The sequence below is a fragment of the Salminus brasiliensis genome, chromosome 5 (genome assembly GCF_030463535.1).
Source record: "Salminus brasiliensis chromosome 5, fSalBra1.hap2, whole genome shotgun sequence".
Classification (NCBI taxonomy): domain Eukaryota; kingdom Metazoa; phylum Chordata; class Actinopteri; order Characiformes; family Bryconidae; genus Salminus; species Salminus brasiliensis.
The window spans coordinates 26753902-26776977 of NC_132882.1; the positions used below are offsets into that span (position 1 = coordinate 26753902).

General features: G+C 39.2%; 1 protein-coding gene across 13 annotated transcripts in view; it reads right to left on the minus strand.

The window, feature by feature from the left end:
- ptprma (protein tyrosine phosphatase receptor type Ma) overlaps window positions 1–23076 on the minus strand; it is a 229131-nt gene that overhangs the window by 82815 nt on the left and 123240 nt on the right. For all 13 annotated transcript variants that reach the window (XM_072680004.1, XM_072680005.1, XM_072680002.1 and 10 more), the window contains exons 8-9: window positions 3605–3910; window positions 1332–1441 (exon numbers count right to left, since the gene is read on the minus strand). In XM_072680004.1, the coding sequence (XP_072536105.1) occupies window positions 1332–1441; window positions 3605–3910 (416 nt within the window). The remainder of the gene's footprint in view (window positions 1–1331; window positions 1442–3604; window positions 3911–23076) is intronic.

Consider the following 23076-nt stretch of genomic DNA (forward strand, 5'->3'; position numbering starts at 1 on the left):
TCCACTGTGAGGAGATGACTTAGAAATGTGGTTCTGAAGGAATGTGGAGCGTTTTGTGATGAATTTTGTTATTGTGATATTGTGATGGGCATACTGTGGGTATGGTCAGTGGCTAAAGAACATTAAGCAACTACACATTTCATTACAAAAGTGTAATTAGCCCTGTTTAATTGAATGAATAAAAAAAACTATTTTTTTTAACCAATTTACGATAACAATGCTTTTTGTCTTTGCGGCAAAATATTGAAATAAATATCGTAATCGTAAAAAAAGTCTTTAAATATCACAATATAATATTTTTATTATTTTGTTCACCCCTATCAAGAAGCTCCTACTGAGCAAAGGAAACAGACAAAAAAGAACATCTGAAGTTGCTGGTAAAAATAGACAAGAGTCCAGACCTCAACGTCATTGAATTTGGAATTTTGGAGGTGAGGAGAAACCTCTCTGCAGATTTCTTTAAGGCTCCTAAAAGAAGGTAAGCTGTTAAAAAGAGAAATGGTGGTCTCAATACATATTATTCTAATTGGTCATTCATTTTGTGTTAGCAGTGTCTTATGCTACCTATGTTTTTTTTGTGAATGAATTATACTGAATGACAGTTTTGACTGGAAATGAAACTGTGTGCACAGTTTAAGGTGCTTGTTCTGTGCAGTATATGCAACATGTTTTCTCTCGCCCTACATTTGTCCACATTCCAGCACAGGAAGGTGTTTGTGACCACAGTGCTCAGGTATGCACTCTGTGCTTATGTTTCCGATTCAGAGTAAAACACTCATTGACTCCTTAGAGGGCTGTTCCAGCGATGTCATCCGAGCCATACCTACTTTTATTGGAACAGTTAAAAAAAAGACTTTTTCAAGGTGATGGCAACCTCAGTTTCCATAAACTTTCCTCGTTCCACCTCCCTGTGATATACTGCCCTGACCCTAAATGACATTTTGCACAGGCAGACAAAGAGTGGAAGACACACTGGAGGAAAATAGCCAAGACACATTACAAGTGTGGGTGCGAGGAAGATATTAACAAGAGGCAGACACTGGAATTGTAGCAGAGGATGTGACACTTTTTGTAGTTTATGGAGATTATATCGCTGTGCGCTGTGGCTGTTCTAGGCTGGGATTAGCCCTATCACAGAGCTTCAGCTGGTAATAGATTGTGTTAACAAGCTCCTGAGCATTGAGGGCTTATGGTTATTAGGTTAGATTTATTAGTCAATTAAGAGCCTGGAGTGAATGAAAGATGGAGGCGGTGAAGGAGCGTGGCAGGCAGAAGATGAATGTGTAGTGGGGCGCGGGCTGGGCTGGGGAAGGCGTACAGCCGAGACTTACTTCATACTGTTTAATGATTCCATACGTCTGAATGGGCTCTCGCCATTTAAGGGTGATCTTTTCTTCATAGGTGCTCCCCTGGATAGACTCCATTGGCACAGGGCCTGGCACTGCAATACAAAGAACCAAATGTTTTAATGAATGAGAGCAAGAGAAAGCGAGAGAGTGAGTTTTCAGCAAACTGATGTATTCAGTTGATCATAGTCTTATTGATTTTCCACTACTTCCAAAGCCCAGAGCTGATCTTTTCTTTTCTAAATCAATATTCTCATACACTCACAGGCTCAACAAACAAGTTCACGCTTTTAATGACTATTTTCGAAAGAAGGTGTGATCATACTGTACATATCATTGCATGAGCCACAGTCAAAGAGAATTGCCAAAAACTAGGAAGGACTCTAAGGAACCTCGAAAGCACAGATTTACTCTGGCCTTGGGATAAGCTGGCCAGCTGTTTCATTAAACATTCTCTGTCAAACATACCTAATATTTTTTTTCACTCCTCTGATAGAAGAGCATGGTTTATTTTTTCATATCAAGTTTCATAACTGGATAAAATAAACTGATGAAAAAGTGCCGTGCTTGCACACTGTATACTGCACAGCAAAATAAACTAGCATTCTGGTCAAGGACAGTTCAGAATGAACACACAAGCAAAAAGTAAAGTATACAACACCACGTACAGCTTTTAATTTCCGTAACCAAAGAAAAGGGATGAAGGAGTCAAGTCTATTCATTCTGGTTGAGAAGCTCACATGCTTAAAAGCAAGATGTTGGTGTAATAGGTGCTAGTCACATATTCAGAATGCTTAACATCCAGTTGTGAAATAGGAAGAAACTTGATAGCCTTCTTCACTTTCCAGTGAATAAAGTTTCATCAATATGAACTTGATAAGCTCAGGCGTCAGTCTTGCAGTCTTAACACCTACACTACCCTTGATTTAAGGGTATGAAGCTAACCAAAAAATAGTTGAATGATGAGTTCGGTGCATGGAACTGACAAACTGTGAATTTTAAACCACAGTGCTGTAACGCATGTTAGTAAAACAATGGTCCAATTCCAAAACCTCAAATCTGTAATCTGTTTATTTTGTATATTAACTAGAAAGTCACAGTTAATTGCAATGGTTGCTTCTGGAGAATATAGAAGCGAGACTAAAAAGGCTAAGAGCTAATACCAGTTGACTGGGTGAAGCCGACTAGAGTAAGCGACACTACATGTATCTGCATGATGGACAAACCAGAGAAGCGAGCAGGTGCTAGCCAGGTTAGAAAACTCTACCAGACCCTATCACAATCTCTTTAGCTAGCTAACAAAACACAACCTGCCAACTGGACACAAGAGGCCCAGAGAGGACAGAATAGACAGGAATAATGATGAAGTATTTTACAGTGTTAAAAACTAGGCTATGCTAGACTTGTCTAGACAATGCTATGCAATGGGGCTGTGGGCTGTCCAAGTGCCATAAACCAGCCAATAAAAGCAGAGCCGATCACTTTTTTTCCCAATGAGAAAATTAGTGTGTTTCATCCTGAGGCAAAATAACAGGGTTGTAAACTGGCTTGTCCAACTGCTTCTGTACATTTTTTTCACCCAATCAAAGTGACAAATGTACTATTTATCCATCAAAAGAACAACTTAAAATACTTAATAAATGCATTCTATGGTAACTTTAACAGATACATTTTTAAATAAGTAATTATAAACAGGTTAAGACAAGTTAATAAAAGGAAGAGAACAGTGTCTTCACAATTAAAGCCAGATGTTGATGTTTGCTAAGCATACTCTGCTTATCATATATTTTACAACAGATGTTATGATACACACTTCTTGTATACAGTATGTGCATTTTAAAAATCCCTGTTGGTGCTTGGGTCAGTAGATATGCTAAGAAAAAAGCTTTTTTATGCCTTTGCAGTATCATAAACATGTCATAATACAATTGATAATGTACTATTATTAGACAGATAATGTATGAATAAATGTATATGTAAGTTGTTTCAATGTCTTCCTTTGCACACAAGTGCTGAAAGTTCAAATTAAACTTTGCATCACATTTGTTATTTATATTGTTTTGCACTGGGGGCATTGTTTTGACATGAATGATTATCTGCCACAGACAATCTAAATTATGCGAATGGCTTATCACTAATTAGCAATTAGTGATGTGAATATCTGCATAATTTAAATGAATGCAGCAGAGTTCAAACCTTGCCAAAAATGTAATTACAATTAGAAAAATCCTAATATGTAAAAAGGACAAACTCCTCACCATCCTCATCTGTTAAGACGGCCAGCTCCTGACTCTCCTTGACACCCTCTGGGTTGCGGAGCACCAGCTTGACGCTGACGTTGGTGTAGGGTGACAGGTTGTGGATGGTGTACTGCGAGACCATGTTGCGTAACTCAATCACCTCCTCTTGTGTCTCTTCCTTGCCATTCACCTTGTATCGGTACTCCACAGTCAGGCTGTAGTTGTGGCAGCGAGTAACGTTGTAGCCAAATGGCTCCCAGCGCACTGTGATCTGCCTGGATTTGATATCCACCACCTCAAGCTTCCGTGGACCATGCATGGGATCTGCGGGAGAAGAAGAAGAAGAATGAGAAGGTAAGAAAACCAATGTTATGTTTAGGGATAATAAGGCATAATGGGACATAAAGCACATTTAGTACAGTCTGCAAATGCCTGAACAGTAACATATTTGTTGCTGTGTTGGCTCTGAGCTCTCATAGAGTAGAACTGAGTTGAACATTCACCTTATAACATTAATTTAGTTCATTAGAGAAGCCTTACACAAAACTTGCTAATCATTAAACATGTAAGCTTATAAACAGTTGCAAGGTAAGATCAGAAAACGGTGTGTTTAAATACTCACAGCAGATCTTTACACACATTCAAAATGATAGATTATAGATTACACTGCTCATGTCTCAGCCCTGCTAGGTAATCCCTGATGGAACTCTGCATTGATAAGTAGGTAAACTCCCTTGACCAGACAAGCCCCTAGCTTCAGTCCCCCATCAGGTCCAATCAGGGAAAGATGCTGCCTCCCCTACTCCCAGAGGAACTTCGGGCCTGGTAATAGAATCAATTTCCATCCAGGGTTCAATCTGTGGACCATTTCGGTGGAATTTGGCTCTGAGGCACTTTCTGCTTGAAGAGCCCCATGCTGTTCTCACATAGGCCGCCATTAAAAAAAAAAAACTGAAAAAAAGACCATGGGGATGTCCCAGACAGGCAATCCTGTGTACCCTGATGAGGACTGGCATGACCTAACCTACCTTTCAATGTTGTGTTTTACTATAAGAGGCCCAAACAATCAAGGTGGAGCAAAATCGCATAAATCTAACCCTCATTTCCCAACACACCTTGATGAATGAGCCACAATCCACAGTGCTGTTCACATGTCTGGGTTATGTACTGTGTTCTCTGGCATTGTTTTGTTTTCACAGGGGGATATAATATCAGAAAGGCCTTTTAAGAAGGCCTTGATATGAATATAAAGAAAAAAAGTGTTAGATCTGAAGAGCCCATTTCTCTCAGGGTCTGTGTGAACGTCTCATAGTCAGACATAAAATGATTTTTTTTTTTATTCAGGGCTCGCAAGGCTGAAGATTAAAACAAGGGCTTGGAACCACACTTTAATCAGTGGCCTTGTAATAAAGCTCTGAAGGAGAGTGTTTTACTGCACTGCTGTGTGAGTAGAAGATAATGGACATGTGGTATTAATCACTGAAATCAGTGCATTTTAAACAAAAAGGTGCTTTTCTAGACTTGGCTGAACTGTCAAAACGTTGTTTCAGCTAAAAAGTAAATAGACAAGTGACTGATACGCAGTTTAACTGCCAGTTGTTACCGGTTTCCTCATTATGAACAAAATCTACAATTAAGAGATGTCTTACATACAGAGGGTTAACTTCTAAATGCAAACTCTAGAATAAGAAAGGCTATATTAAACTACTAGAAACCATCTGAAAAGGACTGGAAGGCCCAGTTCTGGAACAATATATTTTAGACAGCTGCAAGCAAGATTAACTTAATTATGGAGGAAAAAAGGAAGGGTTCATGTTCTGAAGCATATTACATCAACAGCCAAACATGGTGGAGGCACTGTTATTGTGTAGGCATGTATGGCTGCCAATGGAACTGGGCCACTGGAACTTGTGTTTATTGATGAGGTGAGTGCTGATAAAAGTAGCAGCATTTCAAGAGAGAAAACTCAGCATTTGGTGATGTCCATGGGTTCCAGATTTCACACAGTCATTGACTGCAAATGATTTGCATCCAGGTATTCAGTCCCATCCTTAGATTTATAATCATGTTGGTTTGTCCATTTACTTTTAAGCCAGTGAAAATGGAAGGATTATATAAAAAAATGGCTGTAATTCCTAAACGGTTATTACACTATTTTAGGTAAACTGTTGAATTAAAGCTGAAAGTCTACCCTCAATCACATGCTGATTGCTTAATTTTAAATCCACTGAGGTGTTGTACAGAGGCTAGTTTATTTATAGATGTGACTGTAACTCACCGAATCTTGCTTTAGCATTGGAACCTAATTATTATGTTCATCATTTTATCAGGAATAATGATAAGAGAGAATAGTTGTTCTCATAGTGCATGATATCAACGAAAGGTCACGCATCTCCACCTCAGGCCTCAACCACACTCTGCTTGTGTAGCAGTGGAACGAGGTGAATGTGTCTTTCTGTGCACTTTGAGCAGGATGCATTGTAATATCTCACATGAAGCGGAAAAAAGAACATGGTATAATTCATTCCTAGCAAAGTAATCAACAAAGAGGATCCCAAGAGTGCTTCTATGTCTCTTTCTCAAGAGGCCCGCATTTGGCGAATTCACGAAGAGGAGTAATTTTCTCAACACAATAGAACTCAAAGTTCGCTTGCCTGCTGATGTGCCATGAAAAAAGAAGTGCCTCAGCTCAACTGAGAGCATCCTTGGGTTTATGGCCACTTCCATCACAACAGAGACCATGCTGAACGAACGGAGATGGTTTCTGAACAGGTGTGTGTGATAAGAAAATGCAAACAATGCCTTTTCTGTTCCTGCAGCCTTTGATGGCACTCTAAAAGAGCCCATGCGTGCAGCCTGATGAAGGCTTCAGAACATTTCTGAGAAATGGCAGCTAGGCCTTTTTGTGCTTTTTCACATGCTTTTGGCATAGAGTGGCCTGCCTCGTATCAAGGTCAACTCTGAGTATGGGGACCGTAGAACACATTTTGGGACATTTGCTGGTCAAATATGTATTACATTTTTGTAAAAGTTATTAATATTTCAAACACAGGCATATTAAATACAGAGAAAATGAACACAATACCAGTCGGCATTAAATGCACAGTCTAAGAATTGAATAAAATTCTATTGGTGGAACATATAGTTAAGTCTGATGTGCTTGGGCTTGACACTGGGTTGCGTAAAGCTCAAATAACAATAACCATTCAGCTAAACAGTCAATAGCAAATTTTACAAAGATACATATTTTACAGCATAAAATTGCATTATCCTTTACTATCAGCTTGTAGACATGATAACTATTCTCAATTAAAGAGCTGTGTTATAAAAGTTTTCAGCTGCAGCAAATCTGTAATACAATAAGAAGCTTATTTAGAAATAAAATATAGAATTGGTTTGCTCTAGAGAAAATTAGATTATTCAAATATATATTTATTGTTATAAGCCTATATATGGCAGTGATGTAAGTAAATATCAATATTTTATTTTGCACAGTTGTGAATAGTTGTGTATTTTCTTTGTAAGTACATTTTTGTTGTCATTTTGTTTGTTTGTTTTTGCAGTTAGCTTAGAGGTTAGTTACATATTAGAGCTAAGTTAGATTTCTGTGTACATAGCAAAAAATAACTTACTAATCTTAATAATCTTAACTTACTGCACATCCAGTCAGAGACACACAATCTGAATCATTTTATCGTATCAGTATAATATCACTTTATTACTTGGCAAATTACAGAAATTACAAAAAAATCAAAATATGTAAATGAGTAGATTTAATATGTAAATGAATAGATTATGCACCCATTGTAAATATACTGTGCATTCCACTACAGCATAAGATCTAGATCTAGTTCTAGAACAGTGAGACAGGCTGTTTAGCATGTCTGGCATGGGCTGTATGGCATTAAGCACTGAAATTCATATGCCCCAAGGCCACCTACAAGGCTTTGCATACTCCTGACCAACCAGCCGTAAGAGTCAGTATTTCATTATCGGTCAAAGTTAAAAGAGTTCTTCAAGTATTTCCCCACACTATTGTGCAGATGAAGGGAGAACACAGAAACATAGCTACGTAGCTGAATCCTGATTCTCAATATCTATCCTACGGTATCAAGAACATTCCACCAAACGCAGCCAAATGCAATCAGGGCAGACCTAAAAAGGACTTTTGCTAAGGCTTACTGTGGCAAGCTCCCGTTGTGTGTTGATTGTGCATGGAGGGAGCACTTAACTATTAGAGCCTATAATCACAGCGTTTCAGCACAATGCTACTGAGTGGTGGAAAATATATAGATATGGAATGAAACGCAAAACTTTTTCAAATGCTGAACTCTGTATTGTAGAGGGAGAACCTGGGGCTTTTCTTCTCACTGCAGCGCACGTTTCCATTAATATCACCATCGGTGACAAAAGCGCATATGTCGTACAATGTAGCATGAGGAAGCGTCGCTGAGGTAATGTGAACGAGAAAAAAATGAGGCGTGAAAGGGTCGGGCTGGACGGCATGTAATGGCTGCCGGCTACTTTTGAGAGATGATGGCAATGCGTCTGATTGAGAGGTGTCTAGGGGAGAGGAAAGTGCTATCTGAAAGCTAGCAGGTGGAATTCCAGTGCTGATTTTGAAAGGCAGCAAAGAGTGAGAAGCACTTGGTGAATTATAGAACTCAAGTGAACTGACGGAGAGTTCACTGCTGTAGTGGTGAAGTAGGGGCACTGCTATTCTTATATACATACTGACTTGTAGATTTACTGAGTAATGGCCTGATCCGATGAACAGTACTGTGCAGAGGTTTTAGGCACCTAAGCCCATTAATTAAAGGCATTTATTAGGCAGTATGAGAGTTTTTGCTTTTAAAGACACCAAATCACATTAGAACGGATGCATGAAAACAAACACAGTGAAAAGAAATTCTCTATTTGAAGAAAGTGGTTGATATCTTGTGAGCTTCTGGACGTCTCATACATGGATTTGTTCAATTTCACCAGCAACTCACCTAATTAAACATCATTTAGCACTGGCTAATGACACAGGCGGTGCCTGTGACAAAACAAAAACACTACTTTTTTGTGAATGTTATTATTATTGTATTTATTTTAATATTTATATTTCCATTTAAGGCATTTCGCAGACACTCTAATCCAGAGCGATTTATAAAAGTGCTTCACAGTGCAAAATATCCTGAACTAGTTTGTATAGGCTAGGATCCAAAAAATATTTCAAAGCTTTGATACTACTAAATACAAAAGTCAGTATGGAGACCACAATACTCAACATACACTACTCTTTCCAAGTATTTTTGGAAGAATACTCAGGGGAAGTTCATCCACCACTTCAGTGCCAGGACAGAAAAAAGCCTGGATGCATGTCTTCTTAGGATCTTAAAGGATGGTGGGTCAAGCCAAGCTATACTTGAAGCTCGAAGGGCTCTTGGTACAGATCGGCTTTTGACCATTGCCATCAAGTACGGAGGGGGTGGTCTATTCTTGGCTTTGTGGGCCGCTGTCAGGGTTTTGAATCTGATGTGGACAGCTACAGGAAGCCAGTGTAGAACACGCAGCAGAGGAGTTACATGGCTAAACTTAGAAACATTGAAGACAATCCATGCCGTTGCATTCTCAGCACTGCGTATCCTTTACATTTACAGCACTGTAAGCCTTATAAACATGTTTAATCCCATGAGTAGGGATAACCGTGTGCTGTAGAGGTCTGCTTTCCTAATAATAATATGTTTGATGGTCATAAACCTCAACTCTATTGTCAGATAAGGGTTTTTATGAAGCAAATATTTCTTTATGAAAACACACACACACTCACACACTTGCTGGGGGCTTGTTCATAAATCACAGGCCCCACATGTGTGTACTTTCAGTCAATGGAGCCTTTTATTCAAGCCTTATTTGACATACACATTTTTTATCCCCCTCTCACAAATTCCCAAGGTAACTCCACAAAGGTAACAATAACTCAAAACCACCCTTTTGCAAACCCCCCGACCTCTCCGGGCCGTCGATTAGGCCAACGAGGGCATCTCTATTAAAATACTTCAAAGAGGTCAGTCACAGGGCTACTCAAAACGAGGTACACATCACAGTTCCACAAGCAAGGCTATTTGGAGGCCATGCTCCGACAAGCGTTGACTAACATGCACTGAAAAAGTCAAGGACGCAGCAATTGTTTGACATATGTACTAACAAATGAGGTGCTTTCATGATTTGCCAGATGTTTACTTGCAGGAAAACAGCATAGTCTGGTTTCAACTGATGCTAACACACAAGTCTGATCAGAATGCCCGGTGGTTTGGATTTCATATGGGTACTGAAGCCTATACAGCCTGACACCAGACAATAAGATAAGATAAGATAGTCCTTTATTAGTCCCGCAGTGGGGAAATTCACAATACCTGAACAACAATACCTGAACAACAGACTCTATAACAGACTCAGCATAAATGAAACCATAATAAACCCCCCTAATTCCATTACTTAAACCCCTTCACACTGTGTGATTGTTTGTTAAATTGTATTTTACTCAGTAAAAAGGACACACTTAAATACCATACACTACACAAGATAATGTATTTTTAGAGAGAATATATTTTATATTAATATTTGTATAAAGTATTGCAGTTTTTTGGGAACAAAATAACAAAATATAAAATATAAAAAATATATATTATTATTTAAGTCTACCTTGAAGAGCCATTTTTCAAGAGCAGGTTCAAGTTTGGATTGGGTTATGTACCAAATATGTTGAACTCTTGAACTCTCTCCTTAAAATGAGTTAGGATGTTGCTGTTACTCTGCCTTTAGGACTGACAAATGTTTCTGTTCTGACTGTCTGTCCTGTATTGTGCCTTATATTAAAAAGTAGCCCAGGCCAAGACACTTCTTTAAATTTACAGTGAATGGGTGGCACTACACTAAGTTGAAGTAAGTTGAATGGCCTGCTATCTCTAAGTGTGCTGTTTTAAGGACATCACGAAATCAATTATATATTCTATAATAAAGTAATTTCTTTCCAAAAAGCAAGGAAAGAGGGGTTGTCCATGATACTGGCACCTTTTATACGTGATCATTACTGTTTAAATACAAGGCACACTGAATATGAACTGTAGTACTGCAGCATTCCCATTCTTGATGTTCTACAGATTTGTTTCTTATGGAATCACTTAGTACTACAGCTCTGAACAGCTATGAAGACCTGTGGCATTGAAATAGAATCATTTAATACAAGCATCTCCAACGGTGTGGTTCATATCTGAGGTCATCTGACGCTGAGGTAATCGTGAAAGGACAACAGTTTGAAACATACAGTGTTTCCTGTAAGGGCAAATCTGTTATGAAAGCAGTCCAGCAAGCAGGACATGGAGGACAATCATAATCTCAACCTTCCTGAGAGCATCAACACACCTTGCCTTTTCTCAACAAGCCCTTGCTCCTCCAAGCATGCTTGTTCTCAATCCACCTGTACTGGAGAACACCTGCATTACATTTTTAAAACATTGATTTTCCCACCACCTTCGCTCCTGGTCATAACTTACACGGAGAAACAGAACAGAGTGTTAACAGCCTATTGATTAGCCTCAGCTGTGTGGCAAAAGAGAAAAAAAAACACTCTACCAGACAAATCACTGTTTATTTACACAGATTATCTGTTTTTTGCAGCATGTGTGCGTGTGTGAGTGAGACAGAGAGAGAGAGAGAGAGAGAGAGAGAGAGAGAGAGAGAGAGAGAGTAAGAGAAGGAGAATGAGAGTTCTTTTTGTGATTATAGTGTGAAAGCCCAATAAAGCTGAATTTGGTGAAGACTCTATAAACAGAGCATTCTGGCCTGTCTGCAGTGAAAGAGATAAGTAACTAAAAGTCTTCGGTTACACTCACTCATTCTCAACAGAGTGTGCCCACCGCTAGCTATGTGAACATGCTCTATCAGCCCTGCTGTGCTCTAACATTTGAAAATGTAATAACAAAAACACCATCATTATTTTCATTATTACTGTAAGATTATGTATCCTACTTCTCGTATGCTGGAGTTGCAGTTGGTGTAGCATAGTGGGTAACAACACTGCCTTTCCTGTGACAGACTAGCGTTCAATTCACTGGCAAGCACACCATGCTTCACCAATAATAATCCTTGGGCAAGACTCCTTATGCTACATTAATGTACCTTTGTAACATGATTCAAATATAAGCACCGAATGAGACATGAAAACCTTTTAATTTTTTGCCATAATTATAATATATAAATCTGGTAGTTGCTCTTCAAATTGTATCATGATAATTTCATGATGAATAGATTAATAGAAATGCTCCAAAATGACTTGAAATCTGGAATGAAATCTTGTTACACTGACTTCCATTAAAAGTTAGGAAGGTTTTTCCTTCTCCTGTAACGTTGTCTTTTTGAAGGTACAATATTTTTAGTGTGGCAAAACATTATGCTTATTATCATTCCTCCAAATCAGCAGTAAAATCTGTTATGCTTTCGGAATCCAAAGGGATATAAACCCGTGGCCGGCCTTGGAAAAAGAACAGTCAGTGGCTGGGCAACATTTCAGTGGGAAACATTGAACAGCAGGTTGGATGAAGCACTCGGACGAAATAACTTGAATACTTTGGGATTAACAATTCACCCTTATTAGAAATATGGCATACAACTGCAATGCCAAAGATCTTGATTTATGCGATGATTATGCTTCAACTGATTTGCTATATGAATGACATGATGCATTCACATAATGGATCAACTATGCGTTCACAGTTCAACATATATACATGTAACCCCAAGGATAAGTGTCAAAATAAAGGATTATCCTAAAAAAGGATGCAAATGGAAAAATGCAGAGACAATGCAAGACACTAACAAAACTGTTAAAACACAGACTTTAGCACGATATTACAGATCTAACTACTCCTGGGTGCAGCATCAATATAAAGCAGCCACTGTTAAATACAAAATACAGAGGTCATAAAAAGGCATGGCATTAAACTAGCGCTGTAAAATATTGCTCTAAAAGTTGTAACAAGCAGTAATAAGCAATTATTAATTTTGTACCCTAATAATTATTATGTACCCTAAATGGCCATCGCATCCTGGGATAAACTGTAAACTAAATGAATGCATGTAGTAAATGCATGTCTGCTTAAAATGAGTTATGCATGAAATCAGGTGGCTGAGGATCAGCTGTATGTTGTGACTGAGGTGAGGTTCAACTTTGACCTGTTTTCAAGAAGTTTGCTGAAATCACAATAACCACAAAACCCTTACGACAGAAGAACAACGAAGCTGTAGGACAGTATTCAGCCCATTCCTCTCTTTCCAAGCATTACCCACAGTGGAAAAGTGATGGGAAATGATAATATCAGGGCGTAATGCAAGTCAACACTGCGTGTGGTACCTTCCTCGCAATTTATTTGTCAGGTCTTTTGAATAAGATGGGTGTTTTAAACCCCTTCATAAATCTTCAGAGAGGACACTTAAAGCCCTTCACGGAAACACAGTGAATGGCTTCAATCAGGAGAGGACCAATCCGAGATCTCCTCCAGATAACAGCGTCAAGTGTTTGACACACCCCCGTCATAGAAATTGAGGGTGAGGGGTCAAGGTTGACTCTGAAGCGAAGATAAGTGAATTTCATTACGCCTTAAGTCTTGGCTAAGGGGCTCAGCACTGACACCCGTCATAAATTCTGTAATAGATAGCCATGGAACTGGCTGTTTTATCTATTGCCCTGTGCTTAAAAGGGAAGGTGGACACCCAGGTGACAAGCGATGGCCTCCATACTTTGCTGAAGATGGATGGGAGAAGATGCTAATAAGCAAGGCATGGTTCATGTAGCAGACTGCAATCTTCACAAGCTTCATAACAGAGCTTGCCACTGGATAGTTGAAGCACTTGCACTCAGATAAAAAAAAAAGCCATATCGGCATGGATCCCATTTGTATTCCATCCTGCAGATAAGTTGCATTTCTCCTGAGCCCTGCCAGTGCAATCAAATAATTCTAATTTGACATTTAGATGTCAACTATTCATATCTACCAAAGACTTGACATTTAAATAACACCCCTGTCATTAGCATCAGATTATTGCCTTCTGGACAGTGTTAATGGCTTGCACGGGCAACCTTTTGTCATTGCACTCTGTCACCTGCACTGCCCACAACTAAAAACGAACGATTCATAAAAGAAAAACGCTGCTGCTCGCATGTGTAAGCACATACAGACAGTGAAAAAGGGAATCTCTAAATAACTCACAGTTCGATTTAGATGCCAAGATGTGATTAAAATATCATATATAATCAATATTTTGCTCCTCCCCCTTTATTTTTAGATGTATGTTTAGTCGTATCTGTGTATTGCCTTGTTATGTTGATAGGCCTGCATTGTTTTTTACAAAAATATTTACTAATTTAATAATTTAATGTTCATTTTTAAACATTTTAAATTATGCCACTGTACACAATTTATGCTATATGTACAAAGATATTGGGGCCCTGTTCATTCACCGTTTCTTCTGAAATCAAGGCTAATAAAAAATAGTTTATCCTGTGTTGGTTGAAGTAACTGTGTAAATAGGATAGTATTTACTTAGAAGCTTTTTGTGTCACTCAATATGTCGAGTTAGGGAAAAAAACCCAGAAAAAGCAGAGTCTGATCAATTTTTAAATTTGAATAAACAGTTCAGAAGCTGTGTTCAGATATTTATGAAAATAACATAGTTGCTGCTCAGTGACACTGAGACGTAAGCCAAGCATAGAGTCAAATTTGATTCATTTAGCAAACTATGCCACTGAGTCATGTTAAAATGCCAATCTAGCGTATTTTGTAGCTTACAGTTACCACACAGTTACAGACACTGACACACCTCATGTATACAAGATCTCTTGCTTTCACAACATGATATCTCAGTCAAAAATCTCACATAATTTTATTCTATGTCATGATTACAACATAATATCGCATAAAGTCTAAAAGTTATAGCTTTAAATTACAACGTATGTTGTTTTTGTCGCATAATAATCATATACGGTATATATATATTGAACATATAACGTATATGTTCAATGTCATAGTTGCCACATGTTGCTTTTAAGCCATAATAGAGGTTGGCAATATAACATTTTATTGTGTTGTGATAAATGTAGTCATTGTGTTACACAATAGACGTTTCTTAAGCGAATGGTGGATACTGTCAGAGCTTAAAGATCATTGTATCATTACAAAGAATGTAATTAGTCCAGTTAAAATTGGAGTGAAAAAGACTGTAAATAAAAATCACTGTAGTAAGTATGGGATAGTTTGTGAATGGCAGATTTTAAGAATATGTTTTAAAGAATGCTGCAACTGATGCATTTTGTCTGCATTGTGGTAATATTTTACCAGTCCTTCAACATACTAAATAAAATCAAATCAAAGTTTATTTGTCACATACATAGTCATATATGGTACAACTAGTAGTGGAATACTTTGCTAACCATCCACTGAAACAAAACAATAAGATATAATATAAATATGGAATGTATAAAATATAAAGATGTTAAATAAATATAAGATATATTTTTTAGGCTGAGAGTGAGTTGGCTTGGCAGCAATATGCCTCTGTATTTTTTATTTTTTTTACAAAACTAAACTTTTTTTTATAAAAAAAAATATATAAATAAAAATGTATCCATACAGAATCTTTCATGGAAAAATTGATCGCTAAAAATTGATTATTTTTCCCATCTCTAGCACACGCATGTGCAGAAAACATGTGCCTCTTTCTTTACCTGCTCTGGCTGTGCAAGCAGGGCCTGCCTTTTCTGATGCAAGCAGTGCACTGGAACAGAATAAAGGTATTAGTCCCGGATGAAGGGGAACAAATTGGCCATGGCCAAGGCAGCATACTTTTTTTCTTCTGAGCAGGCGGGGGTGATGAAATGGACGCAGAGAGATGGAGAGAGATGTTATCGTCTTTTTGTCCACTTCAGCAAGACAGAACAACGCTGGTCGTCCAACAGATCGATGCTTGCCTTACTGTTCTTAGGCTTTCCATAGCAAAACTGCTCAGCCAAAGCAAATACTAAACAATACCTTTTCTCATAACTCCTATGAATCACAAAACACAGTGTGTTTCTACCACTTTTAGAATGTTAGAAAAGAAAGTGTCTTTGAAGGACACCCGAAACCTCTGAGACAAAGTTGGACATGCATGCAGTCACCGTTGCAATCAGGCCTACATCCATTTGACAAGGTTACATGGAGAAAAACACACTGAGGTGATATGTTCAAAAGCATTGCAGCATAACTGTCAAGGACTGTGCAATGGTCACTGTGCTGTAATGCATTTGTGGACGGAATGATTTTTATATGATGCCATCTAAAAATAGGTTTTGTTGTAATCAAACCTGTATTTAAAGAAAATGCCAGATTTACACTGTGTGAAAACCGAACTATTTCATTTACATTTATTTACATTACATTAATTACAGTACAATAACTGTGGTTAAGCTTAACCTTGTTTTTTCATGTGACCCCTATATTCTAAAATCACATCAAAAATATCAGGTTGGCAATGGAGCTACCGCTGATCACAGTTTTTAGTCAAGCAAGAAAGTGCGCTAAGTTCAGTTATCATGTCCCATTAAATGTCTAAATGAATTCTGGGACAACCTCATTTCACAACTGTTACTACAACCAAGTAAATCTGAAAACGTGGCAAAAACAGGAACATTATGAAGGTTGTAAACATCTTAAGAAAGTGCAAAGCTTCAGAGAACATGAAAATGTGGTTTTGTAAGCAGTCCTAGAAAAAGTCCAGCTGTTATAATGCCATTAAAATGAAGGACTGCTAGATGATAATTACTAGTTGCTGCTAACAGAGTCTCTTTAACTGATTTAGCCTTTATATTTTTAGTAAGTGGCCACAATCCCAGCATATAATTGGATATATGCTCTCATTAGTGAAGACTGAGCAGGTTATCAGAATGCTAATGCTAACAGGCTAACAGGCCAATAATAAAAGACAGATCTCATGTTCAAGCTTTTACTGAACATGAGGTTTAAGAGTTACTGTACTACAACTTACTTGCATGCCTGTTATGATCTTTAAGTGTCTGTGTCTAACTGTCTCTTAAAAAGCCTATGGCTCACCAGCGGGTCGAAAGTGTAATAACAAAAGAATAGCCCCACCAGTTTGTACAGAAGTCACATAGTTACTGGGTAATACACATTAAAGTGTAATAAGCCTTAAAGAGGTAAGAGGTTAAATCTTGGCATTTACATAATTTGGCAAATTGCATTGGGACATTAGCACCACCGTACTCATAGTACTGTTTTTCTACATTAAACATTGCTATAAATGTTTACTTGATAAACAGAATGAGAATAATTTTAGCTAATAACCCTATTTTTGAATGTTACTGATGAAATGGACTGTAATTACAGTTAGAGCCATAAGTAGAAACTTCTATTTTTCTTATGTAGGTTCAGGTTTCTCTGCTGACAAATTGATTACAAACATTGTCTGATTACAAACACACTTGTGTGTCTCAAAGCCAGAAAGTCTCACTGGCTATGTTTTGTAGGCTCCTTATAATGGGACTGTGAAATGCAGATTTTGAAGGATACGACTATTGTATCCTTGACAATCTTCAAAACTCAGAGTGCTTGTAATGAAATGGAACATTTATGTGCGTTGCTCACTTGATTACTTCAATGAGCTAAGTCGGTATAGCCTGCTCAGATTGTTTAAATGTGCTGGACAGAGCACTGAAGATAAACCTTTGAATACTAGTGCTAGCAAGTGCTTCTACTTCAAGACATGGCTATTGGCTGTCAGTGCTCTTCTTCTTGTCTCAAAGCATCACAGAGCGTTGGAAAAAGGTAGATGCGTTTCCGAGAAGTTTCTGAGATTCTGAGCGTTGTTCTCAAGGTACTGTGATATGAGGGACTGGTTTCTCATCACTTCTGATTTTGGTAGTTTCTGGTTTTGCTGTGTTACTTCTCTGCAAGCTGAAGAGCAATTCCAAGAAACCTCAACGGTTTGGAGTAATGGGGTCAAAAATGTTTACAAACTGTTTTGCCTGCCTCTGGCTGGTTTGGAGATGCAAGGTTTTTGGAGCGACGCTGTGACAGCGATGATGCGCCTCTTAATGCGGAGAAGCGACAGCGCATCATGTTGACTGAAGGTCCAATGTCAGTCATGTCTCTCAAATTCAGACGTGAGGCACTACCGCTCTGATCACACAGGCCTGTAGTGGATGCTTTCATTGAAAAGGCAAAAAAGAGTGTGTGTGTGTATGGAGGGGGAGGTTTGAAAACACAACCAAAGACAGAGAATCGCTTCAGTGTGTTTTCATGTTCCTGTCAGAGTCTTGAGTGTCTGCAGTCTGATCTCTGTCACTCGGCTCCATTACCATGCAGCCACTCACCAACTGGGCCAGCTGGGAGACAGAACACAAGAGATCCACTCCCAGCACCCAGCTTCCCTCTTGTATTATTTTAAAAAATATTCCTTCATGGGAAAAAAAGGCCAGCGAGCGGATTTATGCAGTATCAACACTACCATCTGGGTAATGACAAGGCTTTCATCCTTATCAAAGGCCTTTTCATAGCTGACGGAAGGCGAGCAATAATGATGGCTTTTGACAACCGACAATCAAAACTCAATTACTCTACCAAGAGTGGCTCTGCCGCACAATGGCGCTGCTGCAAAGATGGCGCATGTCACAGCGAGATGCGCTCTCCCGGCACAGTGCTCATCCCCCATCTAAAAAAGCAGCAAAGACTGAAGCACATCTGCCATTAACGTTTTTTCACAAACTCAAACCACGTGTTTTCAGAAGCTTGTTGGCATCCAAAAGGAGGCTGATCACTTCTCCACACTTGGACTTCCTGCACTTGTGTTCTGCACTTCTTTTTTGTCATTAACACATGCCGTGATGTTTTGAGATGATGCACCGTGCTCAGACATTACTCCATCTTCTACCAAAGAGTCCGAATCAATCTTAACCTTTACCTTCACCAACCTGATAGTAGGTCTAGAAGTCAAACCCCAGCAAACATCAACAAACACAACTTCTTGGTTGGTATGTCACACCTGTATGTAAGCATTTAGAAGTTCCTTCCTTCACATTCATTTTTTTAGAATGTTCTCCTCTCCATTCAGGATGTTCTTCACCATGAACACTGTTATAGAGTGTTCTTCTCCATCTGCACTGTTCTAAAGGGTTTTCTTCTATATCCATACTGTTATAGTGTTCTTTTCCATCTGCACTGTTCTAGAAGGTTCTCTTCTTCATATATACTGTTATAGTGTTCTTTTCCATCTGCACTGTTCTAAAGGGTTCTCTTCTTCATTCATACTGTTATAGTGTTCTTCTCCATCTGCACTGTTCTAGAAGGTTCTCTTCTTAATATATACTGTTATAGTGTTCTTCTCCATCTGACCTGTTCTAGAAGGTTCTCTTCTATATCCATACTGTTATAGTATTCTTCTCCACCTGCACTTTTCTAGAAGGTTCTCTTCTTAATATATACTGTTATATTGTTCTTCTCCATCTGCACTGTTCTAGAAGGTTCTCACATTGGTCTGCAGTGTTCATCTCTGTTTATGCTGCTTTAGAGCGTTCTTTTCCATTCTTATTGTTGTCCTATGATGTTCCTCTGTGTTCACAGAATGTCCCTTTCCATTCACTCTGTTCTCAGCTGGTCTCCGATTTACACTGTTCCAGAATGTTCTCCTGCATTTACACTGTTCTAAAGGGACTCTATAGGACCACTATAAGCAGCTGTCACAGTTCCCATGGAATGATTTTGTGAGATGGAGCTTCGTGCATTTGACATGTCTTCACCAGCAGAGAGGCAAAGTTAACAAGTGAATCGTTCGTGACTGCACTCATTACCCACCAGGCTGTAACCCACTTTAGGCAACAAAGGTTTGATATATTATTAATCCATATTCCTGCTCAGGGAATTAAACTAGGGGATTCCTTGACTGAATAATGTATAATAATGCTGATCCTTAAAGAGATCAAGTGTACATATAATTTCGAGGGCACTGCTGAGCATCTCAGTTCAGTTACAACCGTTTTTGAGCAAACAGAACATCCGTGCAGTCAAACGCAAGAGACAAGCATGCCTTTGTCTCCTCTGCTTTTCGCGGGACAAAATAAATGACATGATGCCCAGTCATGTGAAAAGCAGAGACGGACGGGTAGGAAACGTCAGCCGAGCTCGCTCTCAGAGGGCTCAGGGCTGATGAGGCTTTGCTCGAGCGGACAGGAACATGTTTCATATCTGCTCTCATCAGCAGCAGGGTGCACGGGTCAGGCCGCAGGGCCGCCCTCGGACACAGGCGGAGGTGTTAGCCTGAGAAGCAGCCCGTCAAAGCTCGGGAGACCTTTTAGCCCCCTATCTCTCGGGTCTCGTAGAGGAGCGCTGGTTTTAGGAATCCAGCTCCTTGACGTTTGTGACTGGACTGTGGTGACAAAAGCATTGCCGCTGGGCCCCGTGAAAGCCCACATTTGTTGGTTTAATAGGCAAGGCTTTTGGCGGGAGGAAAAGGGCAAGAACAGCCCAGGGATTCTGGGAAAATGAGTTTCAACTGTAAGGGAACTGCTTATCTCCGCCGAAGAACCAGAGGCGAGAAAGCTCCTCAAAGACATTGGCAAGATCAGGAGGCTCCTGAGGGAGTGTTTCTCACTCTAAGAAGCCCAAACATTCACACAGCATCATTTTCACTACGCACTTGTACACAGGAAATAACTGAGGACAGCTATTTTGCGACATGAAGAAACATGAAGTTTAACCCACAATCACACACACATACACAATTCCTCACAGTCAGTGAAGCATGTTCCCTAGCAGTCTGTAACTACAGTAGGTCATAGTGTATCATGTGAACACTGTTTGAAGTCCAGCATTCCAGTAGCATTCTCACCCTTATCTAATTACAGATGACCAAGCAGTTCACTACCATCTGCTGGTCTGAGGCTGAAGATCCCTTTCTTGTGACCGTACATCCACTTTTAGAGGGAGGAAAATTTGATTTCTGTTTTTTAACAGAAGACACTGTTGGTAGACAGCTGTGCTTAAGGAAAAAAAACAAAACTTATGCCAGCCACACCAACAATTTGTAAAGGTTAGGCCACTATCATATAGAGAATACCAATTCTGTTTATTAACAGAAGGATATTTCTACAATTGATTAATCTATCAACAACTATTACATTGATCATCTAATAAACCTGTCTTCTGCTGTTTTATCCCATTTTGGCTTAGAGTCACCATGATGCAAAATCAAGGTCTGCACAAGACCTGAAGTAATTGGTGGGATTAGATTTGCTGTGCCGCGGTCAGTACGGGCAAACAGCCAACAGGTTGTGGATAAGAGCGGGCAAGTACAATCGCTTGGGAACAGGCTCAGCGGTTAAATTATTGGCTGATGCTTGATTGATTTATTAGCTTTCACCCACCCAGCTTGGTAGTACTGTGAGATATGAGGATACCCTGCTAGTGGGTGGATTTAGCAATGACTGAACAGGGGCACAAACTGAGGAAAAAACTAGATCTGTCCAGCAATTGTTCTTCAGTGTAAGCCAACATCAGTAACACATTTTAAGGAATACAAATTAGGAGTTTATTAATTTCTTGTGCTTTGTTCAATAACACCTGAATTAGACATTTCAAATGATTTATTAATGATACATTAAGCATTGTTTACTACAAGCTTTATTAATATATAATTGCAGGATTAGTGAATGATATGTTCTTAGTAAGTAAATTGCAGCACTTTGATTCATGTGGGTTCTAGATAGTGCCAGGTTGTTGCTTTATGTGAGTTAATTGCAGCTTTAGAAGTGATACAAGTTTTTCAAGTGGCTATAACATCAAGACATCACAAATTCAGTAAATGTTAATGGTACGTTGGTTGCAAAAACAAAATCTCTATTATATCAATAGGTCAATTTATCATAATTTGATTTTTAAATAAATAGTTAAAAATAACATCATGGACATTTCTGGTGTTATAGGTTGTACTCATTAATAATTAGAGACTAAACACCACTAAATATCTAGCATAGCAGAGTAAAAAATAAAATAAATAAAACAAATTATTAGCAGTATCCACAGACCTCTAGTCAGGTCATGACAAATTAATATGTATAGTGAATAAGTCCTTTAATTTCTCTTACTGCCAAATTCTATTTACATTTACTGCTCCCATCTCTTCCTTTTGTGTACTGAAATCTGTTTTAATAGCCTTGTGTATCACATGAACATTACGGAGCAATATAAAGCTCTTCTCATCAACTTTTGTTTCCATAGGTGACATCGCCAGCTAATTCGAAGAGCACACATACACTCAGGCCCTTTCCGTGTAGGGCAGCTCCTTTGCTGACAGACCAAATCCAAAGCTTTTTTAGCACCAGGATATGGCCGATGGTAAGTTGATGACAAGATAGAAGCACGGAACACACGCCACCCATTTGGGAAGTGAGGCATGTTCACCAAACCAATTACTCAGTGTGTGTTACAGCCCAGGCTGCCTGAGGCACATGCTGTTTCACTGTGGAGCTACTGGGGCGGGAGCTCGCGAGTAATGGCCTACTTCAAGGATAAAAAGCAGGTCTGTTTTATTTACCGGCCTCCTCATGTATAATAGATCATAGAGACCTATTAAAATATGCAGGTCCAAACAGTTCAAAATGGTGGTTGATTATGTTTGGCCCATGTTCACCTGGCATTGGCTCGCCAATGAAAAACACTCTGAGGAAAAAACTGGAAAAAACAGAATTTCCTAATGCTCGGAGGAGAGGACAAGGAGAAATAAAGAATACCGGCTGTGTCCTTTTGAGTTTCAAGGTGGGCGAATTTCTCCACTCTGTCCCTTTGTTAAGTAATCTGCTAATACCAGCAAGCACAATAAAAGTCCTTGGTATTAAAAGTCTGAATAATGCAAGTGTCTGCAGTCTGGCAGAACAGGGAGGAATCAGCTGTAATAAAGGTGAGGCAGAGGCTGAAGTCGAACCGCAGGCCCTGTGATAATAATAAAGGCCCATCCATACAGGGCTGGAGTGAACGAGCAGATGTTACTTCCATTTTCCCAGAGCCATCTATATTGCATTACACCTCTTCCTCATACATATCAGGTCCACAATAATGCGCAGCAAGGCTGTGCATGCTGGCTGCAGTATAGCTCCAGCCCCTGCCTGACCTGGGGCGGATCCATAAATGCACTTAGCGTGGAGGGTAAAGTGGGCTCATGCTCCATTGAGCCATTCGGTTCTGATAAATGATGTTGTGGACGGTGACGGCCCTAAACGCAATAAAGAGAGACGAAGAGCGAGAGCACGTACGGCAGCCGAGGGATGCCTTGGGCCCTATAGCATCTGAAATGTGAGAAACAAATTCTGTCCGTTTTTCCTCCCCCCCCCCTTTAACCCGTTCTATTTATCTGCATCTGGGGTATTTCCTTGGCAAGATAAACAATAGCATAGCACTCCACTT